Raw genomic sequence first — 22,657 nt, 5'->3', positions numbered from 1 at the left:
TGGAGTTTGTTGATACTATAGACGCGCTACAGCAGAAATATATTAAAGGTAGATGGGATTGTAGAGTATTCATATGAATGTTTAGGGAAATGATTGTTCAGGGGTACCAGTGGAGATTGATAAGCCAAGTAGAGATGTGAGATTTCTCTACATAAATAAGATGACAAATATTATTTGGGATTTTATATAACTTGGTTTTAGGAACTTTGTATATATTAATATGAAATGCCTGTTTTTGGTAATTTTGTTTAATACAAATATGTGTTTTATTTATTTTTGTTGTTATATTTGTTTCATGAACTGCCAAGTCACTTCTGCGGACTGTCGTTTCACTATAAAATAATTCAAAAATGTGTATCATTTCATCTAATCTATATCACTTCATCTACTTTGTATCTATTACAATGAGTATTTGCTTCTAAGTCGTGCATATATTAATGTCTACGAGTACAGCAGTTTTGGACCATTCATGGTTGAACAAAGCTATTATGCGGGACCATTCATCACCAACAAGGCAATTAGGGGGAGCCATTAGTGGTAGACCCTCGTAACGACAATCCAACATTGTGTTAGGACCAACACCTCTGTTGTCTTCCATGAAGATGTACCATTTGTTGGATTTGCTGCATCCGATGAGGTTGGTACATTGGACGCCATTTTGTTATAGGATCCCTTTTGTGTGTAAAAGATGTGGATTTTATATAGATACAAGCTTTATCATATAACAAGATAAGTTACACAGATTTCCAAGTCAGTTATGCGGAATGATAACTCATTTACGAGGACAGACAAGTTTGTTATGTAGACTGACAAGTTGGTTACGCGGACTGAAAACTCAGTTATGCGGATTGACAAGTCAGTTACGCGGACTGCCAAGTCAGTTACGCGAACTGATAACTTAGTTATGCGGACTGTCAAATCAGTTACGCGGACTAACAAGTCAGTTATTTGGACTGTCAAATCAGTTACGCATACTGTCAAATCAGTAACTTTTGTGGACTGACAAGTCACTTCCGCGGATTGCCTAAACAATTCTGCAGAATAATGAATACGAATTCCTTTTAATTTGGACAATCATTTTCATTTTTAGAAGGAGTCGAAAGTCATGAAAATGAGTTCAGTCAATGAGGTATTCAAAAAAAGTTTCTCCAACCTGCCATTTTTTTCATAATCTGCAAAGAACCAATCCTAACACCTTCACGTGCATTAAGAAATATATGTACAATCGTTTCCAGTTTTGTTTTGTGGCATTGGGATGCATGATATGTAATCCTTTATAGTATTTTTTTGTTATTTGAAGTTCTAATATGGCTAATATTCTTATCTTTACTTTCATATTCGTACGTTTCTCACGTCTATGATATCAATCATATTCGTTGGTATGGATGAGATTTAGAACCGGAAAACCTGACCGAAACCGAAATCGGACCGGGACCGGAACCGTTAGAATCGGAATATGTAAAACCGGTTCCGGTTCCGAGTTTAAAAATTGGCTTTATCCGGGTTCTGGGTAATCCTGGTTTGGGTCCATCGGGTCCGGGTAAACCGGGTCTAAAAAACGGAACCACTTTTAGGGTTGGAACCGGTTTTTATGAAACGTTTAAAAGATGCATATCTCATTCGTTTCAACTCCGATTGACATGCGGTTTTTCCAACATATAGTTTAGAGTTTGTACATTATTTTAGACTATCAATTTACCATTTTAAGTTTTATATTCATTGACTTACAGTCCCCCGAAGTCGAGAGATTAAATCTGGAAGTTTTTAGTTTTTTAGTTTTTTTGTATTCGGTGAAAGTTTTAAAACATGCATATCTGATTCGTTTGAAGTCGAATTGACATGTAGTTTTTTTTTCAACTTGTATTTTATGGTTTGTACATGAGTTTAGACTATAATTTTGTCATTTTTGGTTTAATATTTAATGATTTACAGTCCTCCGAAGTCAGGATATCAAAACTGAAAATTTTCAACTTTTTAGCTATTTGTTTTTGTACTTTGTATTATGTGAAAATGTTAACACATGCATATCTCATTCGTTTAAATCCGGATTTGATGCGGTTTTTTCCGGAGTATATTTTAGAGTTTGGACATGATTTTAGACTATAATTTTGTTAATTTTTGTTTCATATTCAATGAGTTACAGTCCTACAAAGTCGGGATATAAATATGAAAATTTTCAAAGTTCAACCCACTAAGCAGTAAGTAATTACCAAAAAAATTCGGTTTTTCTGGGTTTTCCGGTTCTAAACCCACTTTATACGGTTCCAACCTACCCACTTTGATGTTTCCGGGTTTTCCGGTTCTAGACCCACTTTACCCGATACCATACCCGAAACCGGTTCCTACATACCGGTCTGGTTTTCGGTTCTTCAAAATCTCATTAATCGGTTTTGGGTTTTCTGGGTCCGGGTTTGGACCCACTTTCATCCCTATTCGTTGGTCACGTAACTCTAATTGAGACGTGTATAAAATTTATGTACATTGTGGTTGCTTTAGATGGAAATCATGAACCCCTTCTCATATTGTTTGCTTTGGGAACCATAAACTGTGACGAGTCATGGTTATGGTTCATGAGTAGGCTGAAAGAATATTGAGGTGACAATACGGAAGTTGGTTTCATAAGCCATATGTTTGATTCCATAGACTTTGCAGTTCAGAGAGTCTACCTGACTGATTCATAATACGACTATTGTTGTAAAGATATAGCTGAGAAAATACGCGCTTCCACCGGAAACAATACAGTTGTGGAGCAGTTGTTCTGGAATACATGTAAAGTGTATAATATGTCTGATTTTTATGCATGTTTGAACAACTTACAAAATGAGGTGAATGCTAATGATCTTGATTGGCTTGATAAAATTCCCATTGCAAAATGGGTACGGTTTTTTCCCTAAAGTATGTTTCAATGTTAAATTCATTGACATTCCCGATGTTGTCATTTGGATAAGAACAAACAGGCATGATTTACCAATAACAACAATCATTCAAATGGTTCATGACTCGATGCAAGGAGTGTATGTTCAACGTGCTACATTCGGAGTTCATTTCACATGGGATTTTCATGGTCTTCTAATACTTTATACACTTAAGGTTCTTCAAAAAATATTTATCCACTTTGATGGTTGTAGGGTTAGGCATATTGTTGGCGACATATATAAAGTGCCTAAGTATTTAACCACTGAATCCATGCAGTTAGACCGTGGTATTTGTACTTGCGGAAAATGGCAAAAATACGGTGTACCTTGTGATCATGTTGTAGCATCACTACAAAGGCTTGAATTTGAAGAAATCCAGCAAATGGTAAACTTAAAGTTAACTAATGCGGTGTATCGACATGGTTTTCAAACTGAGACGGTGAATCCTATTAAAATCCTTATGCATTGGGAAATACCAGTTGAAAGTGTTGTCATTTTACCTCCAAAACAATTTTCTGAAATCGTAATGTATGGATCACAATGAAATATTAGTTGGTACTTTGTTCTATGGGTTTCAAACTCAGACGGTGGATCCTATTACAAACTCTGCCCACGTCATCTCATCTACACCTTCTGACCTTACCTCGCGGGTAACCTCCTGCCACCAGTCCCTGACCCAGTCTCTCAACATACAAGATGCAAACCCCACCTTTGCCGCTTCAGGGCAAAAGCTTGTGCAATGGGAATTCTTCATGTCTGCAACCCATCTTCAACTCGTGATGGGTCCCTGACCCCAAATAACTTAGGCGCTCCACACGCCTTAAACTCCTAGAATGAGGGAGCTCGAGCCCCAATCTGGCATGCATCAATCTCGGCTTGAAAAGACCTGGGTCACTCCTCTATGATATCCATAATACCCTCCTTGACGATCCCAAAAATCATTGGGGTAGCGTCAAGAATGCCACGAGTCACCTTGGTTGCGATAAGATCGAGCAACCTCTCATCAATGGGCTCTGCACCGGAGCCTGACTCAGATCCCCATCCCCAACCTCGAGTGATCATCACCATCCTCAACTGAAAATACCACAAATCATAATGATAAGGATATTCGAAAAATGGAATCCCTCGACCTCATTGATTTCCTTAGAGCTTCCAGATCCAACATTGGTTCAGGTAATAGTCATGTGCTTTTAGTAGTATGAGCCCAATACTACCTTCCACACCTACCTATACATTCCCCAAGGCTCTACCTAAAACTCCAATTCACCCTCAAACAAAAGCATGACCCACATAATACTGCATAACTCGCATCCTAGGCTATCCTAAGTTTTCCTTCATCTCCATCAATCAGGACTCAAATCAATAGCAGTTTGCCCTATGCACGCAAGTTAAACACAAATAAAATCATATAGACCTTCAAATAAGCTTCCATCCTATACCACAATCCAGAAAAGGAATAGTAATAAGGCAGACTTCATCATTCTAGGGCTATGCAACCCCAAACTTATACAACTTTGAAAGCATACACATAGCAATTCTATCCAATTATCAATTTCCAGATATAACTCTAGCATGGCTAACATATTAGGGAAATATTTACTTGAGCTCGGCTGATTACACCATTGCATACTCCCTTTTCCCATATAAAGAAATCTGTTTCAAAAAGTTTTAACTTTTGGTTTAAAAAAAAACAATTTTACCGTTCCCTCAATTTGAGTTCTAACACACCCGAGAGTGTGTCTGAATCCCTCAAACCAAGGCTCTGATACCATTTTGTAACAAACCAAATTTTTTAATAAAAAATTCCATTTAAATAATAATCCATGTTCCTTAATTGTAAATACCAAATTTTTTCAAAAATCCATTACATCGATTAAATCATTCAAAAGATCAGAGTGTCCATAACAAAACGTTGGAGAGTGTGTGCGCCATCATGACGGGCCCTTGCCCTTAGATTCCGAAGTACATGAAACAACCAACAAATGTAAGTTAATTCTTAGTGAGTTCCTTATACATACCACACATACAATCATATAAGTCCACATACACCATGTATACCAACAATCATATAAGGATGCCACAGAAACCCTCATTGGTCTTACTCTGAATGTCATTGGAACCCCCACATGGCCTTAACCAACTGCCATGGGAACCCCCACATGGTCTTGCCCAGCTGCAATGGGAACCCCAATACGGTCTTCACATAGACAACACATCCACAATAACCATTACAACTACATAATATGGGCCGGCCTTGGTGCCTTAGACCCATTGATATGGTGAGGGAAACTCACCTTAAATACTCATAATAACTGAATATGTCATGGCTCCAAGTATCAACTCCACCCAAGCCCTAAACATAAGCAACTATTAGATTCAACACAATACTTAAACCGTACGAGTCAACCTTGGTCAGAGTCAAAGTCAACACTCCGAGTTTACCCAACTCGTCAAGTTCCCTGTAAAGGCAGACTTGCGATATCGTGATCCAACTTGTCGAGTTTCCCTACAACTCATCGAGTTTCCCCCCTTCCAACAAAATCGTGACAACTCCAAACCAACTCGTCGAGTTCCCTTACGGACTCATCGAGTTCTCCAATCTATCGACCCACTTAATGTATTAAGCCATTTTTCTGGTATCTAAGGACTCCAAACCTCAAATCCCTTCCAGAATGTTGTCTAGAAGGGTAAAGTTTCAAACTTTACCCTTAAGAACCAACCACAAGGCTTAAAACCCAAACTCTACTTCTTTAAATAGGGCCTTGACCCATTAACCCCCTAAACTCCCACTACAACGTTCCAAAATACAAATATGATGTCCCAAGGTGGGCAAATCACATAAAGTTTCCAACTTTACATCCGTGCATGCTAGAAACACATTCTAAGGTTCATTTTTTTGCTCCATAACAGACATATTGCATGAATAAGACATGGAGGCCATTAAAGTTTGCAACTTTAAGCGTTAAGGGGTCATGTACAGGTCAAATCTACGCCATCAACCCCCTGGAAACCTCTTCTCTTTGGACAACTCAACCAAGGTCCCAACTCTCAAGCTAAAACTTCAAGAAAATATATCTAATAAGCTACATGCCAAAGTGACGACTTTATACCTCAAAGATGTAGCCTCTGATGAAGAGTTTATGGATTTAGAGTCACTCCTCCAAGCTAGGTGCTTCACTCTTCAATACTATTTTTCAAGAACCACCAACAAACACTCTTAAGCTCACACTACTCAATATGCAAGAAGGAAAACGATTATAGGGTTTTCTCTGGGCAACGGAGGCTGGTAAGAAGGCCAACCAAAGAAGTTAAGTCCTTTATATAGGGTGCAACACCCGGAAATTAGGGTATTTTCTTCCTACGCCAACTCGTCAAGTTGGAACACCCTAACTCGTCGAGTTAGGTCATTAAAATACGTTGCTTGGAAAATCTCTACATGACGAGTTGGATCCTCCCAACTCGTTGAGTTCCATTCAAGACTTGAAAATAATTATATTTATTTCATACTTGCACCAAGCGTTACATACTAGCTCAAGAACACCACCAAGAGACTTAAATATATATTTTAGGGGTTTAGTGGCAATTGAGGTTGGTAAGGAGGCCAACCATGAGGACTTAAGGCCTTTATATAGGTGCAACACCCTAAAAATCAGGGTTTTCTCCACCAGCCGCCAACACGCCGTGTTATGGCATAAACACATTGTGTTGGCCTTAATGAAAGTCGCGTTTCTTCAACTCTAGACACGTCGTGCTGGTTCTTCCAACATGTTGTATCCAACCTTAAAAGGGGATATTATTCCCAATAATTATTCCTAAAGATTTTAGGTGTTACATAAGGTGGGAGCTCATAAAGTTGGCAACTTTATGACTCTCTTGAGTCTCAAGAGCATCATATGTTGTAGATCTAGACTTTGGTTAAAGTTCTTATCGTTGCTTGGGTTTTTGGGCACTTTTAGTTTATTATGACCTAAAATGGATTCTAGACATGTATTGACATGCATATCTATAAGCTTTCATCTTTATGATAATAAGTATATTTGAAAACCATTATGGAGTGGTTGGGTTAATATTTTTCTAAATTATGGACTTAACAGTTTGTACGTGGTGGTATTTGGCTTATTCTAGACATAGGGTTGGAGATATTGTTCTCTTTGGGTTTCTTAATTTATAAACTTGAAACTTTATCCATTTAGACCATATAATGGACCAGATTTGAACTTTGGAGCTCTTGGAATCAAAGAAAGTGGTTTAATCTATTAAGTTACTGGAATGCCCATAGGTTGCCACATCGTGACGACTGGGAATTTCCTATCTTTATGGTCGTATAATGGTCACGACATGGCCAAGAAAGGCCACGATGTGGCAGTTAACTAAAGTCGATGTTGGGCATTGACTTTGACGACTTTTGGTATGGATCGACTTGTGTTCAAATTTCTATTTTTAGAAGGAAGACTTAAGGTATACCTTGTGTGGATTCTTAGGAGGTGTTTAACACCCATATTCTGGCGTTAATATTTGTTAGTTGTGGTTGGCACGGCATTGAGTTGGGTTTTAGTCGATTGTGTGATTTAGGTGAGTTTGCTTATTGTAATTATGGGTCGAAGGCGCCAAAACCGGCCCACTAAGTTGTGTATGTATGACATTAGCTGTCTTTATGACTCTTGCATGTTTGTATGATTCAGTTGAAATAAACCCATGGCTAGGCCCATTATTGTATGATTAGGTTGAAATAAACCATAGGACTGGGCCCATGAGTATGTGATGGGTTGAAAGAGACCTTAAGGCTAGGCCTATGATTGTATTTTGGGTTGGAATATAACATAGGGCTAGGGCCAGTTGTATGTTTGGTATTTGATACTTTGAGGAACTCACTAAACTTTGTGCTTACGATTTTATGTTTATGGTTTCAAATACTTCTGGTTCCAAAGGGAAAGGTCCGACGTGACTGCATTGCACCCCCTCCATAATTTCCACTTCAACTACTTATGGGTTTTACTTTGATGTTTACATGATGCAATCACGTTGATTGATTTTGGAACAATTTATTGTTTTAAAAACGAAAATTTTACTATGAATTTTGGGACGTTACAACATAGCACCCATCCTTGTCCATGTCTGCGAAAGTGATGTTCACCTGCCTCTGATTAATACCATCGGTGTATCGTATGAGATACTTGGCAAAGATTCCTTGGACGTGCAAATCGATAAAGATGTATATAGCTATGCTTGAAGAGAGAAAACGGAGTAAGGATTTTCAGTTCGAAAGAAGAAAATGAATAAAGTAAAAGGGTTGTCGTTTTTGTCTAATTAAAAGCTCTAACAACACAATCACCAATTACATGTAGACAAATTGCGTGGGGTGACAAAGATGTCACCGATTTACCCATTCACATCTTCTAAAATGAGCGATTCAACCTTACAAAAACAACTTTATTCCCTATAAAACAAAAAAAAATGTTTAGAGACTCATTCCACCAATTCCCAAAACATTATAAGGCTAAAATGCTATTTCCCCTTATAAAAACACATGTTCCATCGAACGTTTTTTTTTTTTTTTTTTTTTAAAGTGTTGTTATTTTGGAGGATAAAACCATATTAGATCACATTTTGAAATGATACAAGTTCAAACAAATCTAAATTGTAAGTGTTTCTTTGAAAGATGATCGTTAAAATTTATGATAAACGGGCCAAAATGCTCATTAGTTGGGCCTTGGAGTCATAACTCACAACTTCCTAGGGTTTTTAACCTACATCAACATTCAACAATCTCATCGTTATTTATACGCCGCGCCTGTAACCAAACCCACCCGCATTACTGAAACGAAGCTCATATCCACCAAACGCCGACTCCAGGGTTCACGGTTATCAGGTATGTTACGGCTAATCTCATTTTACTTTCCAAGTTTAAGACCTGTCAACCCAAATGAAGATTTTGGATTTAATCTCACGACGGTCGTCTGAGAATCACGCCTTTTCGTAGGGTTTGATTAATTGATGTAGTCATCCAATAGTTCTGATGGTTTACAATCCCTTTTACTTCAATTTCATCTTATTCGTACGTAGAAGTTACACGCTGTTGGAAGTTTTGCGAGCATAGTGATGATTGTTTTATGTGTTCCGACTAATTCATGAATGGAATATCAAACCTCCTACTCATTCTGAATGCTCGCCGTTATATCTTTATGTTTCTTCTAATACTCAACAAACCCTGTTTTATTTGTGTTGATGATATCAAAGCTTTGAAATTTCTCGTTTACCTTGACGTATCTGTTTCCAATGCAATATAGGCTTCAGATATTCAATTCGATTGTTTTATAACAATAGACCAATTTTGTATCATATTCATTTTAGGTTCATATGATCGACTAAACTTCTTTAGTAAAAAAGGGTAGCAAATTTGACTCATTGGCTTGGAGTTTTCTTCAATTGCCTGTTGGGATGAATGCTTCCCCAATATCAACTTTTTCCTTCTGTGATAAATCCCGTAGTTTTTTTACTCAAAAAAACTATGGAAATCATAGGGGATGTATATTTTTACAATCACTATAGCTTATTAACCATGTTTCATTCTCCTTTCTTTCTTTTCACCTTTCTCTACACTTGAGATAGAATCTTGAGAACATTTGTTTTTTGTTTTGCTTTTGTAGAATAATGTAAAGAATGCCCAATGATGGAAAATCATATACTTGAATAGGTATTTTGGTATATCTTTTCGTACATTGTTGTTCTTTGCCATGAATCTTAAATTTTTTTTCTTCACAAGCACACAAATCACACAAAAATGTTTTTATCGTGGTAAAGTTAATGACATTGGATGAATAGCTAATACCAATTCTAAATCCTTGCATGATCAATAGCTATGAGATCTGAGGGCTTGTTTTTTTTTCATTTTACATTATATTCGTGTGATAGATTGTGGTTTTGTTTTAAAACATTTTTGGACATCTTGTTATAAGTTTTGCCTGATGAACGACGTTAATTAATTTTCTTCTTAGGCTAATGTATTTATAAGAAATAAAGCACATTCGAAGGCTTGACAAAGTCTATATTATCGAAGCTTGTTGAGCTCAAAAGTTGTGCAAGATGTTATGTTGTCAAATTTTATAAAGTTCATTGGCTATTAATGTTTGCAGGATGATACCAAAATTTGACGAAAATTTCTTGGTTTAAAGTAATTGACAGTTTTTTTTTTTTTTTTCAATATGTATTTTTTAAAATACTTTCTTCTTATATTTCATATGCCATATTATGGGATGTTCTTAAGATATATGGATGATTAAGATCATCAATTCATCATACTTGATGTTTTTTATCTTGTTCAGAGGTCAAAATGGGATAAATTAAATGCACTGATTGAGCTATTTTTGGAAATAGATTAGATGTATCTACAAGATACTCAAAGTAAGATTTATGCTCAGATGCAGCTGAATGTAAAAAATCTGCAACGGATTTTGTGATTGTAACAGTAGGTCTTTCGAGGATTTTGATGAAAGTTTTTGGTATATTTGCAATGATCAATAAAGTTTAGCTTGTGTAAATTTGTAATGATTTTTATAGCAGTTATAACAGATATTGTGGTTAAAAAAATAAGATTACCACTATACGGTATTCTAATAAACAAATTGCTATTGAGCAATGTAACATAGATAAACTTATCAATGGTGTTAGTTTTCACCTTGATTTTTTTCAAAATCATAAAGTCAGTGTTTGGATTTTAATTGTTTGATCCGAATATGACCCATATTAGTTAATCAAATCTGATTGGTTTTGGATCGTTGGTTATATGCTTCATTTTTAACCCGACTGTAATTGGTGTTGGAGGTGAAATAATTGAGGAACTGTTCTTAATCCTCCAAGCTCCCTTGAAAGGCTTTTGTTAAAACACAAGATTGATTAACCTCAAGGCAACAAGAAAGTATGCAAATCGATGTTTAAGTTAAATCTAATACTTATTGTATTAGATTTTAAGTAATATGTAACGTGATTCATGTTGTAATGGTATATTGTAATGATGTGTGAGTATTAAGTAAATATTCATGAAGTCTATAAAATATCTCTGCAACGAAAGAGTTGGGCTAAATAATTACGGCCTGTAGTAAGAAGCCTGAATAAGAAATATATATGTTTTTTATAATAAAATTATAATATAAATAAATTAATTTTATAAATCAAAAATAAAATTTAATATTTTAAATCTTAAAACATAGAAAGAATATTAAAAAAAAGGGATAATGACATGAAAGGGTAATAATCTTTCGACTTTTGTTTCATTTAGTTACTAAATTTTTTTTCGTTATCTATTTGCTATTGAACTATTGAAACTGTTCATATTTTACTCTTATGACTGACAACAGCTGGTCATAAGGGTAAAATGTGAACAGTTTCAATAGTTCAATGGCAAACAGATAACGAAAAAAAGTTTAGTGACTAAATATGAACAAAATCGAAAGTTCGTTTCCTTCTAAAAAGTTCAATGACTAAATGTGAACAAATCTTCTCTTATATTATGTTTTAGCAAATTATTTATTTTTGTTAAATTGTAGTAATATTTGTTGATGAAGAAATCTATGAAATAAAAAAAAACAAAACAAAATCCTGAAAATATATTTAAAAAAAACAAAAAACCAAAACCGAAATAAAAATCAATGGTTTGACATTTTTCAAAATAAAAAATCAAAATTTCCAATCTGAATTTGGTTTTACAAAAAAATTAACCATTCTTACTGATGTGAATTATGACCATTGGTTTGGCATCCGAAATTTGTGATATCCCATTAATATGTAGTTACAACATCGTTTGAAATCGTAATTCATAGTAAGAGGTTAAGAGTATCACCACATGAATACGTAGTTACAACATCGCATGAACTCGTAATTCATCATCGACAGGTTATGGATCTGCTGGTGTTTCAACTGGGTCGTCTAGAATAGTCCGTGGTTGCCATCTATACTCTGGTAGATAACTACATCGCCACATTGCTGGTAAAGGTTATGGTATCTCCTTTCATCCTACATCACATATTCATCCTCATTTATTTACTTAATTATCACCACCTTTCTATCATCATCTATCTCTCATCATTTTATTTAATTACACACCAACTATTTCATCTACCCGTGTTTCATCCGCAACATATTTGTAGATATAAAATAAATATACCGTTTAAATCTTTTAAAACATGTATAAAATCGTTCATCCAGTATAGACAGCAAGTATTCAAATAATATACACACATAGCATGTAATTTATATAAAATACTTCATATCTATGTGTAAGATGAAAGTAACTATATATACCATAAATGATTCCTAACTTTGAACCCCAACGTTTACTCTACTAAAGCTTCATATTCTCGGCTCTCTGAACCTAGAAGGGTCCAGATCTATCACACCAAAAAGCTCAAGATAGCTCTTCCTCTCACTCTACACACTCAAGCTCGCTAGGGTTGTCACTTATGGGAAAGGTAGTCGCAATTGAAGGCCATAAATGCCTTTAAATATGACTCGAGCCCAAAGATTTAGGGTTTATGCCAACAACGCGAACTCGTCGAGTCCATTCATTAATCCAAATCATCAGTCGCGACTTTACTCGACGAGTTGAGGCGTCAACTCGTCGAGTCTCTCTTCTTAACTCAAAAGAAAAATAATTAAATGATGATACCTGGAAATCCGGATGTTACATTTTGTTTTTTTATTTCATAGATTTCTTCATCAACAAATGTTGCTACAATTAAACAAAAATAAATATTTTTGCTAAAACATAATTCAATAGGAAGTTTGTTCACATTTAGTCATTGAACTTTTTAGAGGGAAATGAACTTTCGATTTTGTTCACATTTAGTCACTAAACTTTTTTTCATTATCAATTTGTCACTAAACTATTGAAACTGTTCACATTTTACCCTTATGACCGGTAACAGCCGGTCATAAGGGTAAAATATGAACAGTTTCAATAGTTCAATGGCAAATAGATAACGAAAAAAAGTTTAGTGACTAAATGTGATAAAAGTCGAAAGTTCGTTACCCTTTCAAGTCATTATCCCTAAAAAGAATATGTAAAAAAAAATACAAATATAAAGTCTCCAAAAAATCTAAATGGTATAAAAGAAGTTGTCAATTTTATTGTAAAAAAAACAAATTTTAAATATGGAAAAAATGAAGTGTTACGCCGCACAAAATATTAATAGAGGTCTTGCAGTTTGAATTCATTCAAAAAACAAACAGCTGCGAGATAAGTGTTTGCAATTTGAAGTCTTTTAAAAAACAAACAGCTGGAAGAGAAGTGTTGTGCGTCTTCTGCGTAGCAAAAAATGATCCAAAAAAGTTTTTTTTTAAACAAATAACAAAAAGCACCTTGCTTTTTAAAAAAAATATTATTTTTTGGCAAACATCAAAATTTTGTAATTTTAATATTGTAAAATTATAAGGTTAATGTATATGGTATTCATTGATTGAGTGAATACTTGTATTGAATTCAATTTTTCGAAACCATGAGGATTATTGGAGCTGATTGATCATATTTCATCAAGTTTGTTAAAAGGTGTTTCGTTTCAAACGCATTCATGTAGATATTTAAATAAATTATGTTTCACAAACTAAATCGGACAAAAGCTTTACACCAAGATCAAGAGTCATGGTATGCACTACGCAATGCACTAAGGTTTGCTTATGCTTAATAAAAGGTTTTTGGTTGTCATATTTATTTGCATGATTATTGATATGATGTGTAAAATAAATAAATTAAACAAGTAAATGTGTACAAGTTATATTAGCCTAAACATCTAGATCAAAAACTATATGACATCAGAAACGGTTAAAATAATATTTGTTGAACAAAAGAGTATTATTAAAATGTGTATAAAAAGAAAAATAGTGACTAAATGTTATATATAAAACCATAAATTTTCCATCCTCTCGAGTTGGTATCATATCAAAACAAAGTATTTTTTACGCTTTAAAAAATATGATTTATAGTTTACAATAATTAATATTGCTATTTATGATTAAATATTTATTAACATATGTTTGATAGACATTTTTTCATACGGAATCTCCTTGTTTTACTATGTAATGTATTTTTGCGTTTGTCTTTATTTTTGTTTGATGTTTCTTTTGACTTAATCAAAACGGAAAGACTCTTCTTCTTTTTGTATTTATTTTTGTTTGTTTCAATGAGTTAATTCCAAAAAAAAAAAACAAAAAAACATGCATAATGTATTAAGTAGCTAACATTTTTACCTATTTCACTTCTTCGTTTGTCTCTTAACTCCTCTTGTATTAAATTTATCAAACATTGTTAAATTGATTAATATTATAGTAGTCACATTTAATAATGTATACACTAATACCTACTTTTAACAGTTTATGGCTTTATGCAACAATTTTTCATACTTTTACCAAACACAAAATAACTTAGATAATACAAAAACAATCACAATTCAACCATTTAAAATGTTTGCATGTGTTGATACTATTAGCTGTTATATCTGTATATTATATACATCGAGTTGGTTAAATATTAAAATTTAAATAATAAATATTTTTTTAAAATAAAAATTTGAAAATAAATAAACATATTAATTATAATTTACTATCATATTTATTACTTTTATTACTCTACGTATATAAATAAAAGTATTATGTGACTTTTTAAATTTAAAAATTGAAAAAACTCATAAATTGACATGTTGATATTTTTTATTTAAAAAATATCATAAATTGAAAAGTATCGAAATTGATTAGAGATTAACAAATGATAAAATTATTTTCTTTTATTAGGAAGGATAAGTAGACGTAATTGTATGAATTTATTGCATAACAAATAGGTGTTCAACCATATTAAAAAAAATAGTATCTTTTTAAAAGTACATATCTGGATTAATTTTAAAGAATATAAAACGATATCATTCCATTTCATGTCTAAATAAACAAAAAAATAAGAAACCTGTATGTTTCATGTGTCTAACCAACGATTATTTTCTTTCAATTTTAATGTGCCGGAAACCAGTTTTAAAATAACATTAAAACCAATATAGTCAATTTCATCTAATTTAATTATTCAATTTTATCTTTATAATTTTTGTATTTATAATTATCTTAACGTAGGAGAAGGAATTGGTATACAGACCAAGTCACGATTTCACATTAAAGAGTGCAATGTTTCATGGGCCCCACTTTTTACTGATTCAAATGCATCGACAAATTTGACTACCAATGTTTTTTGATGTATTGGTTTCGTTTCATGCCTGGGCTACTTTTATTCAAGAAATTGCTACATAGCAAAAGTCAAAGTTTGTTTATAAAATTTATTATTCATTTAAAAAATTGAATAATATTATTTATTTTCATCACCTTATGTTCGTTTTCTATAAGTAGAGTTTGATATTAACTTGCAAATGTAACACCCAACCAACATAAGTTAAGTAGTAGTAAAAAGTTGAAAGTAGAAATTAGTTAATTATCACGTGGAAGGTCAAAAATGATGTGCATATTCAAAACCTAATGTCGAACCTATATTTTGACTTTTACAACCAAGTTCATGTAGATATAGCAACTTTTGTGTAACACATCCGACTTGTCATTCTTATCAAGTTTAACATATTTACCATGCATCGTAATAAACTCTTACAAGTCACTTTCAAAGGCTAAAAAAGTGCTAATCACAAGAAAAAACAAAGATAATACTAGAATATTACTTAAAAATAATCACATTATGTAATTCGCGAAAATGATATTATGAATTTGTGATATATTTTACCACTAACTTGGCAAGATGCATCCTCCAATGCCGGGTTTCGTTACAATTACCATAATATATAGGGTGTCAGTTGAACATTTTATGTATCTTTTAGTGGTTTAAGCCATAAATAATAATGTTTTATTAGAAACGACATATTAGATGAAATAGATTTAATTATAGAATAATCTAAATAAACAAGGATAAAAATATTAGATGTTAAGAATATTTTTGAAAAACGTTTTGCATTGTAGAATGTTTGAGAGTATATTGTGTTAAAGGAATGAGCACATGTTTTTCTAATTTTCAGTTTATAATTTTGAACAAATTATTGAAGTGTTCTTATGGTTTGGTCAAATTTACATGCTTGGTCTCTAATTTTTACTTTGTATTCAGACAATCTCTATAGTTTCATTTTATTACGGTCTTGGTCCTTATTGGATATAAAAAGACTATCCTATCCCTGTTTATTATTTTTTAATATGTTAATTTTTGAAAAAAAGATTTATATTATCAATTAATTAATTTCGTTCCCACACAAAATAAAGAAATGTTATTAAAAATATCAAGGGCCACTTCCCCCCGCCCACAACATGTCATTCCCTCTAACCTTCGTCTTCTTCGGTTAATCTATTGGTGCTATTGTCGGAATCTATAAATAAACACCTCAAATCCTAATATGAAACTCAAAACTAAATCTAAAATTTGAATCTGAAACTGAAAACCAAAACTCAAAATAAAAACCTGAAATTGGATTCAATATCTAACCTAAAATATGAACCTCCAAAATCAAAATCCAAAATTGATCTGTCTACTGATGGTACTGTAAACCAAAGCTCCAAATTCCAACTGCAATTACTACTACACCATCGTTACAATCGTTTCCAGCACATACAAATATTGAAGAACAATTTTAATAAATGTAAACCCTCAACCCACATAACCACATACAAAAGACGAAGAACAATTTCTTACAATTTGACCCTCAATTGTATTCTTATCTTTAAGAACAAAATCGAGAACAAAAGTAATGCATTAACATTGCCGTACTTGTTGAAGTAATCGAAGAAGGTTTCCTCGGTGGTCTCCCATGTTAACCCCCCAATAAATAACTTCCCTTCGTATGAATCTATTGACCCCTCTTTAGTTCCTGGATAGGGAACGGGGAAGGTTGAGTTGTAGTTTTTGAGTTTAAGGTTAGAAGAAGAGAGATAAGAGAGTTGCGGAGAGGAATCATCTCTGTGTTGTTGGAGCGTTTGAACTTATGGTAGAAGACGAGACATGGAAGAGAGGTAGGGAGAGGAACTCATCTTCGATTTCAAAAAAGACCTACTATAACTTCCCTTCGTCTGAATCCTTTGTTAGATTGCCGACGAGCATAGAAAATCACCCAGAAAACTACCACCGACACCACCGGAAAACCACCTAGAAAACTTTCATCAATCATCAATTAGGGTTGAAAATCTTTTGAGAATGTTTTCGAGAATGGATCTGACGGACGGGTCAAGGGCGTTGACGTAACTGTTCCTTATAAAGAGCTTGTATAGGGAAGCAGACGTGGTGCCGGCGGTGGAGGAGTCGGGGTCGGCCATGGAGGCAACATTGGTGATGGTAGCTAATCATGCATATGAGAAGATGAAGGATGAGGAATGGCTAGGGATGAGATAAAGTAGGTGAGATCCATTTAATTAATTAAGAATATAAATATAAATAAATAATAGAATAAATAAATGAAAATGAAAAAGAAAAAGACAGTATAGTCTTTTTATATGTGATAAGGATGAAAGACGTAACAAAGCTGTAACCTAAGGACGGACCGAATGTAAGAAAAAAACTAAAAAACAAGTATATAATTTTGACCAAACAATAAGGACGATTTTAGTAATTTGTTCTTTAATTTTTTTTTTTGGGATAAGGGCTTTATATGTCAAACTTAGATAAATTTTTGGGATCAAGGACTTTATATGTCAAACTTAGATAAGTACTCATTGCGTCGAGGTATAGCAGCGAGCCCTTATAATTGCAGCAACTTGTCATTTGGAAGGAATAAAGGACAGTGAGATTGTATTGGACAAAGTGGTACTCTAAAAATTTCATAATTTCATTAAATTATAATTTTATACATAAAATAAAATGATATATTTTTCTTTTCAGTTTTTTTGTTTGATTCAGTTTTTATAATAAAAAAAGCGAATCGAAACTTGAAAATTTAAGTTTTTCAAATACTAAAACCAAACTGTCAGGTTTTACAAACAGCTAACCTTTTTTGTTTGATTTTGATTCTTTTTCATGATACTTAGATTAACAAAAAGTAAGATAAAAACTGTTACAGAAAAAATTTATTTGTTTTGATCGATAGCAAACAAAATAATCAGTTGGTTTTTATGTTTAGAATTTAAGATAAATCATCTATTCAGGTTTGAAATTTAACAATAATAGTACTAGGTTTTCTTAATAGTAAAAACTATTTGTTAATCAATTAGTTTTTCGATTATATAATACCTCTATATACTTGATTTGCAGACTATTGTGTATATGATACTAGGTGTGAGTCCCATGTATTATATGGGTATATTTAAAACAATTAAATATGTATAAACATTTAAGAAATTTGAATTTATAAGAAAAATATTGAATTACTAAAATTATAGTGTTTTTTTTTCTCTTTTAAATTTAAACAAATTATTTAGATAAAATAATCAAAACAAATTAATGAGATTTTATTTTTAAAATTTTAAATTATAAAGAAAATCCATTAATGAAATTGATATATATTTATTATTAAATTTGAATACCATATAAAATTTAATAAAATAGGAAAACCACAAAATTACATATGAAATAAAATTTTATTTAAAATAACTACAAATTGATATGTGATAAAATGAATGAGTGTGTCATAAGTTGTAAAAAAACATTCATTTATTAAAAAAAAATATCCATACCATAGATACTTAGGATGTAACAGTAAAATAAAATCCCTAATAAATTATTTAAGCAAAGGCTACTTGTGTAAAAAACCAAATAGAAATAAAAGTTGTTTCCAAAATAAAATCTAACGAAAATCAAAATGTTAGTATTATAGTATATAGGTTAATAAATGCTAGTCAAAACTCAAAAAAGGGTAGACGACTTTCATAATTAAATTCACAACTGCATACCCCCCGGAAGATATCTAGAAACTAGAAAGAGAAATTGAGAAGAAAAATTCTAGAGAGAGAGTAAACTAAAGAAGAGTCAAACCCTTTAATCTTGTGTTCTTATTGCTCTTTTGTCTTTTAGAATCATTTTCGTCAATCAAAATCCAAATCTCCAATTTTCAATTCAACCAAATTCCCCAATTGGCAAAATAAAAAACCCCATCAATTACCGTGTTCTTATAATCATATCATATTCTCAACTCTTTATCTGTGTTGTTCTTCTTCTTCCCCTTTTTGTGGTGATACATAGCTCGCATCTCGTTCATCTTCGTAGTCGATTTCTTTGAATTTCGGATGTGGTTGGTTACACTGCGATGTTGAACAATCAAGCGGATTTTTCAGGTAAAACAACGCAGTAGAGTAATCGGAATTGTGTGAAATGGGAGGGGTCTGTACTGGTGGAACGTTGAAGCGGAGCGTAGCGGCGGAGTATGGCGATGATAAGGGGATTTTGGGGTTTTCAGGGAAGTTGAAATCGGCGACGAGTTTTAGTCGGCAGACGAAGAAGAATGATTTTGATGATTCAGGTTTATATTCTTCTTATTCGCATCATGATAATGATGATGATGATGATGATGTTCATCATAGGAGGATAACTTCTTATGATTCTAGTGAACTGATGTTCTCCATTTCAAGAGAATTGAAACCATCTACTCCAGCTAGGGTTGGGGCTATCAAGGTCTGTATGTTCAATCTCTCTCTCTCTCTCTCTCTCTCTCTCTCTCTCTCACACACACACACACACATAAGATCATCTGAAATTGGAACTTTAGGATGACTGTTGAATGTTGATTTCCGCAATTGAAGTTGAAAAATGAAAAGGGAAATCTAGAATTGAAGATGAATGAAAAAATTTGGTTTCTAGATTTGAAACAAAACCATATACAATTTCTCCACAATCTTGTATACATCGAATAACATATTCATACAACTTCTCTATAATCTTGTATATATTCTAACTTTTCTTCCATGGTGACATTGTGTTTTAGAAATTTGGACTCAAAGCTGCATTATAAACTTCTAATGTCGATTATTTGTTTAAAAGTTAAAGATTTAACTAATAATTCATATGATAAAATTACCATTTTAAGGCATTTCTTTACAAAAAAAACAATAATTGTACTAAAGTGGTGTTCTTGATGTTGTATTTTGATAGGCACCTCATGTGAGCACATTTCTTGGAAAAGCTGGTAGTGTAGGTCTTGAAGTGTTGGATACATTAGGAAGTAGTATGATAAATTTAAATGCTAATAGTGGATTTGTATCAAATATGGCTTCAAGAGGAAATAAAGTATCAATCCTTGCATTTGAAGTAGCTAACACCATTGTTAAAGGCTCCAATTTAATGCAATCACTTTCTCAAGAAAACATCAAGACTCTTAAAAAAGAGATTTTGCATTCAGAAGGCGTTCAGCTTTTAGTTTCCACAGATTCAAAGGAGTTGTTACGTATTGCAGCTTCTGACAAGAGGTAATATTTTCATCTTCATCTTCTTCTTCCTTTATTTTCCCATTTAAACCAATTTTTTTTTTTTTTTTTTTTATATATGTTCTCATAAATTATGATATGGCGTTTTGTTTTTTTGTAGGGAGGAACTTGATGTGTTTTCTAGAGAGGTTGTGAGGTTTGGGGATATGTGTAAAGATCCACAATGGCATAATTTGGGTCGGTTTTTTTCGAGGTAAATTTCCGATTGTTTGTTTTGACATTTTTTTTAATGAAATTGGAATTGGATTTTGACTTTTTGACTGTTGATGAATCAGATTGGATACAGATCTGTTAACAAATCAACAGCTAAGAGAGGAGGCAGAAATTACTATGCAAGAATTGACCAATCTTGCTCAATATACTTCGGTAATTTGCGTTATATTTATTCAATATACATTACAAAAGTTCAAAGCTTTAATATCTTATTTTATTTGTTGTAGGAATTATATCATGAGTATCATGCTTTAGGAAGATTTGAACAAGATTACAGACGTAAGCTTGAGGAAGTTGAAGCCTTGAATCTTCCTCGAAAAGGTTAGACACGTATAATTATTATAGATAAAAAATGACACTTTTTGTTATTAAGCAAGTCTCTAGTTGTCTTTTTTTGCCTTTGAGTTATTATTTTTATTTGGTGTTGATTATTTTATTTCTTTACATTGTAGGAGAGAGTCTCTCAATCTTACATAGTGATGTAAAACATCAAAGAAAACTCGTGAGAAGCTTGAAAAAGAAATCTCTTTGGTCTAAAAGTTTGGAAGAGATTGTGGAGAAGCTTGTAGATGTTGTCACCTACATCCATCAAGCAATTGTGGAGGCTTTTGATGAAAATGGTATCAAAATCTTGTATTAAATATATTTTACACAACATTCAAAACTTAGCTCATAAAATCCTTGATTAAACAAAATGCTATTTATTACTTTTAGCTCCAAGTTCAACAATGAATGACAAAGAGGCCCATAAAAAGCCCGAAACATTAGGTGTTGCGGGACTTTCTTTACACTACGCCAACTTAATCACTCAAATGGACAACATTGTAAGCTAATCTCCATTTTTTTCACTTTTTGAAATCATGATTTATTTTAGTTTAATCTTTAAATTAACATTATTGTGATTAATTATTATTATTATTATTATTATTATTATTATTATTACAGGCATCTCGCCCTATTTCATTGCCTCCTAATATTAGGGACAATTTATACAACGGTTTACCAACAAATGTCAAGACAGCTTTAAGATCTCGTTTACAAGCACTTGACTCCAAAGAAGGGGTAAATGAAATATAAGATTAACTTGTTATTATACATGAAAATTAAAAATAGATTGTATATATTTTGAGTGCGAAAAGTTTCAATTAGCGAGATTCTTACAGAGAAAGTGTGTTATATATATTTCAGATGACAATGCCTCAAATCAAGGCAGAAATGGAAAAAACACTCCAATGGCTGGTTCCAGTAGCTACAGATACCACCAAGTATGTATTTAAGAAGATGTATAACACCAATGCTTCAAATAATTCGATTTGTGTTCCTAATACTTTGAAATTGTTCAATTTTGTGTTTATAGAGCGCATCAAGGTTTTGGATGGGTGGGAGAATGGGCAAACACATGGTAATAAGCTAATCAATTCTTATGCATATCGAATTTTGATTTCTTTCTGTTTCGTAGTTGACCTAATTGGATTTGTTTTGTTTTTTTCAACAGCAACGAGTTTGGGAAGAAGACAACAGGGAGCAACAATGTTATCCGGCTTCAAACACTGTATCACGCTGATAAACAGAAGATGGATCGATACATACTTGAATTAATCATCTGGCTTCATCGTTTGATAAGCCTTGTGAGATTCAGAGACAAGGTTCCAAAATACGTTCCTGCTCGATCTCCACCTCCACCGAGTAACAATGGCGTTGTCGTAGATCCATCTCGATTGAAAAGCAATGGAAAGGTTCAACGCGTTCAGATCTCATTGGAAGATCAGAATCTTCTGGAGGAGGTGATGAAGCGGAGGATGTTGGTTCCCGGAATCAGCAAAAGTCAGGAATTCGTGATGTCGAAGAAGAAGAGATTGAAGGGTTTTGCATCTAGATCGAGTCGAAGCATGGGGAGCTCGCCTAGGAGGGAATTAGGATACGCGAATGCCGATATGTTGGATGTTTTAGATGGATTGGGTACAAGTTTTTAAGCTCTTGGTACATATATATATATATATACATTTCAAGGTTAGATGGATGGATTGGGTACAACTTTTTGAGCTGTTGATACAACACATGCTTCGCATCTTAATTATATGTGTATATATCATATAATATAATCA

The 22,657-nt window shown here is 33.0% G+C and overlaps 1 protein-coding gene, 1 long non-coding RNA gene and 1 other non-coding gene across 3 annotated transcripts; all 3 read left to right on the top strand.

The window, feature by feature from the left end:
• Window positions 1-8,644: 8,644 nt before the first annotated feature.
• On the top strand, window positions 8,645-10,453 carry LOC145012636 (uncharacterized). Its single transcript, XR_013664608.1, has 2 exons — window positions 8,645-8,784; window positions 9,563-10,453. It is a non-coding gene; the product is annotated as an uncharacterized LOC145012636 (long non-coding RNA).
• On the top strand, window positions 8,832-8,937 carry LOC145013672 (small nucleolar RNA Z161/Z228). Its single transcript, XR_013665219.1, has one exon. It is a non-coding gene; the product is annotated as a small nucleolar RNA Z161/Z228 (small nucleolar RNA).
• Window positions 10,454-18,824: 8,371 nt separating the features above from the next.
• Window positions 18,825-22,657, top strand: LOC145009282 (protein PSK SIMULATOR 2-like). Its single transcript, XM_078967987.1, has 11 exons — window positions 18,825-19,530; window positions 20,008-20,321; window positions 20,440-20,532; window positions 20,615-20,705; window positions 20,780-20,873; window positions 21,005-21,172; window positions 21,267-21,376; window positions 21,498-21,614; window positions 21,741-21,817; window positions 21,910-21,954; window positions 22,048-22,657. Exons 1-11 carry the CDS (start codon window positions 19,231-19,233, stop codon window positions 22,523-22,525), a joined length of 1,887 nt encoding a protein of 628 aa, XP_078824113.1. The 5' UTR covers window positions 18,825-19,230; the 3' UTR covers window positions 22,526-22,657.

This window comes from Lactuca saligna, chromosome 8, assembly GCF_052625555.1.
Source record: "Lactuca saligna cultivar CGN05327 chromosome 8, ASM5262555v1, whole genome shotgun sequence".
Taxonomy (NCBI): Eukaryota; Viridiplantae; Streptophyta; class Magnoliopsida; order Asterales; family Asteraceae; genus Lactuca; species Lactuca saligna.
The sequence above is the reverse complement of the archived record's forward strand: the minus strand, read 5'-3'. Positions and strand labels throughout refer to the sequence as shown.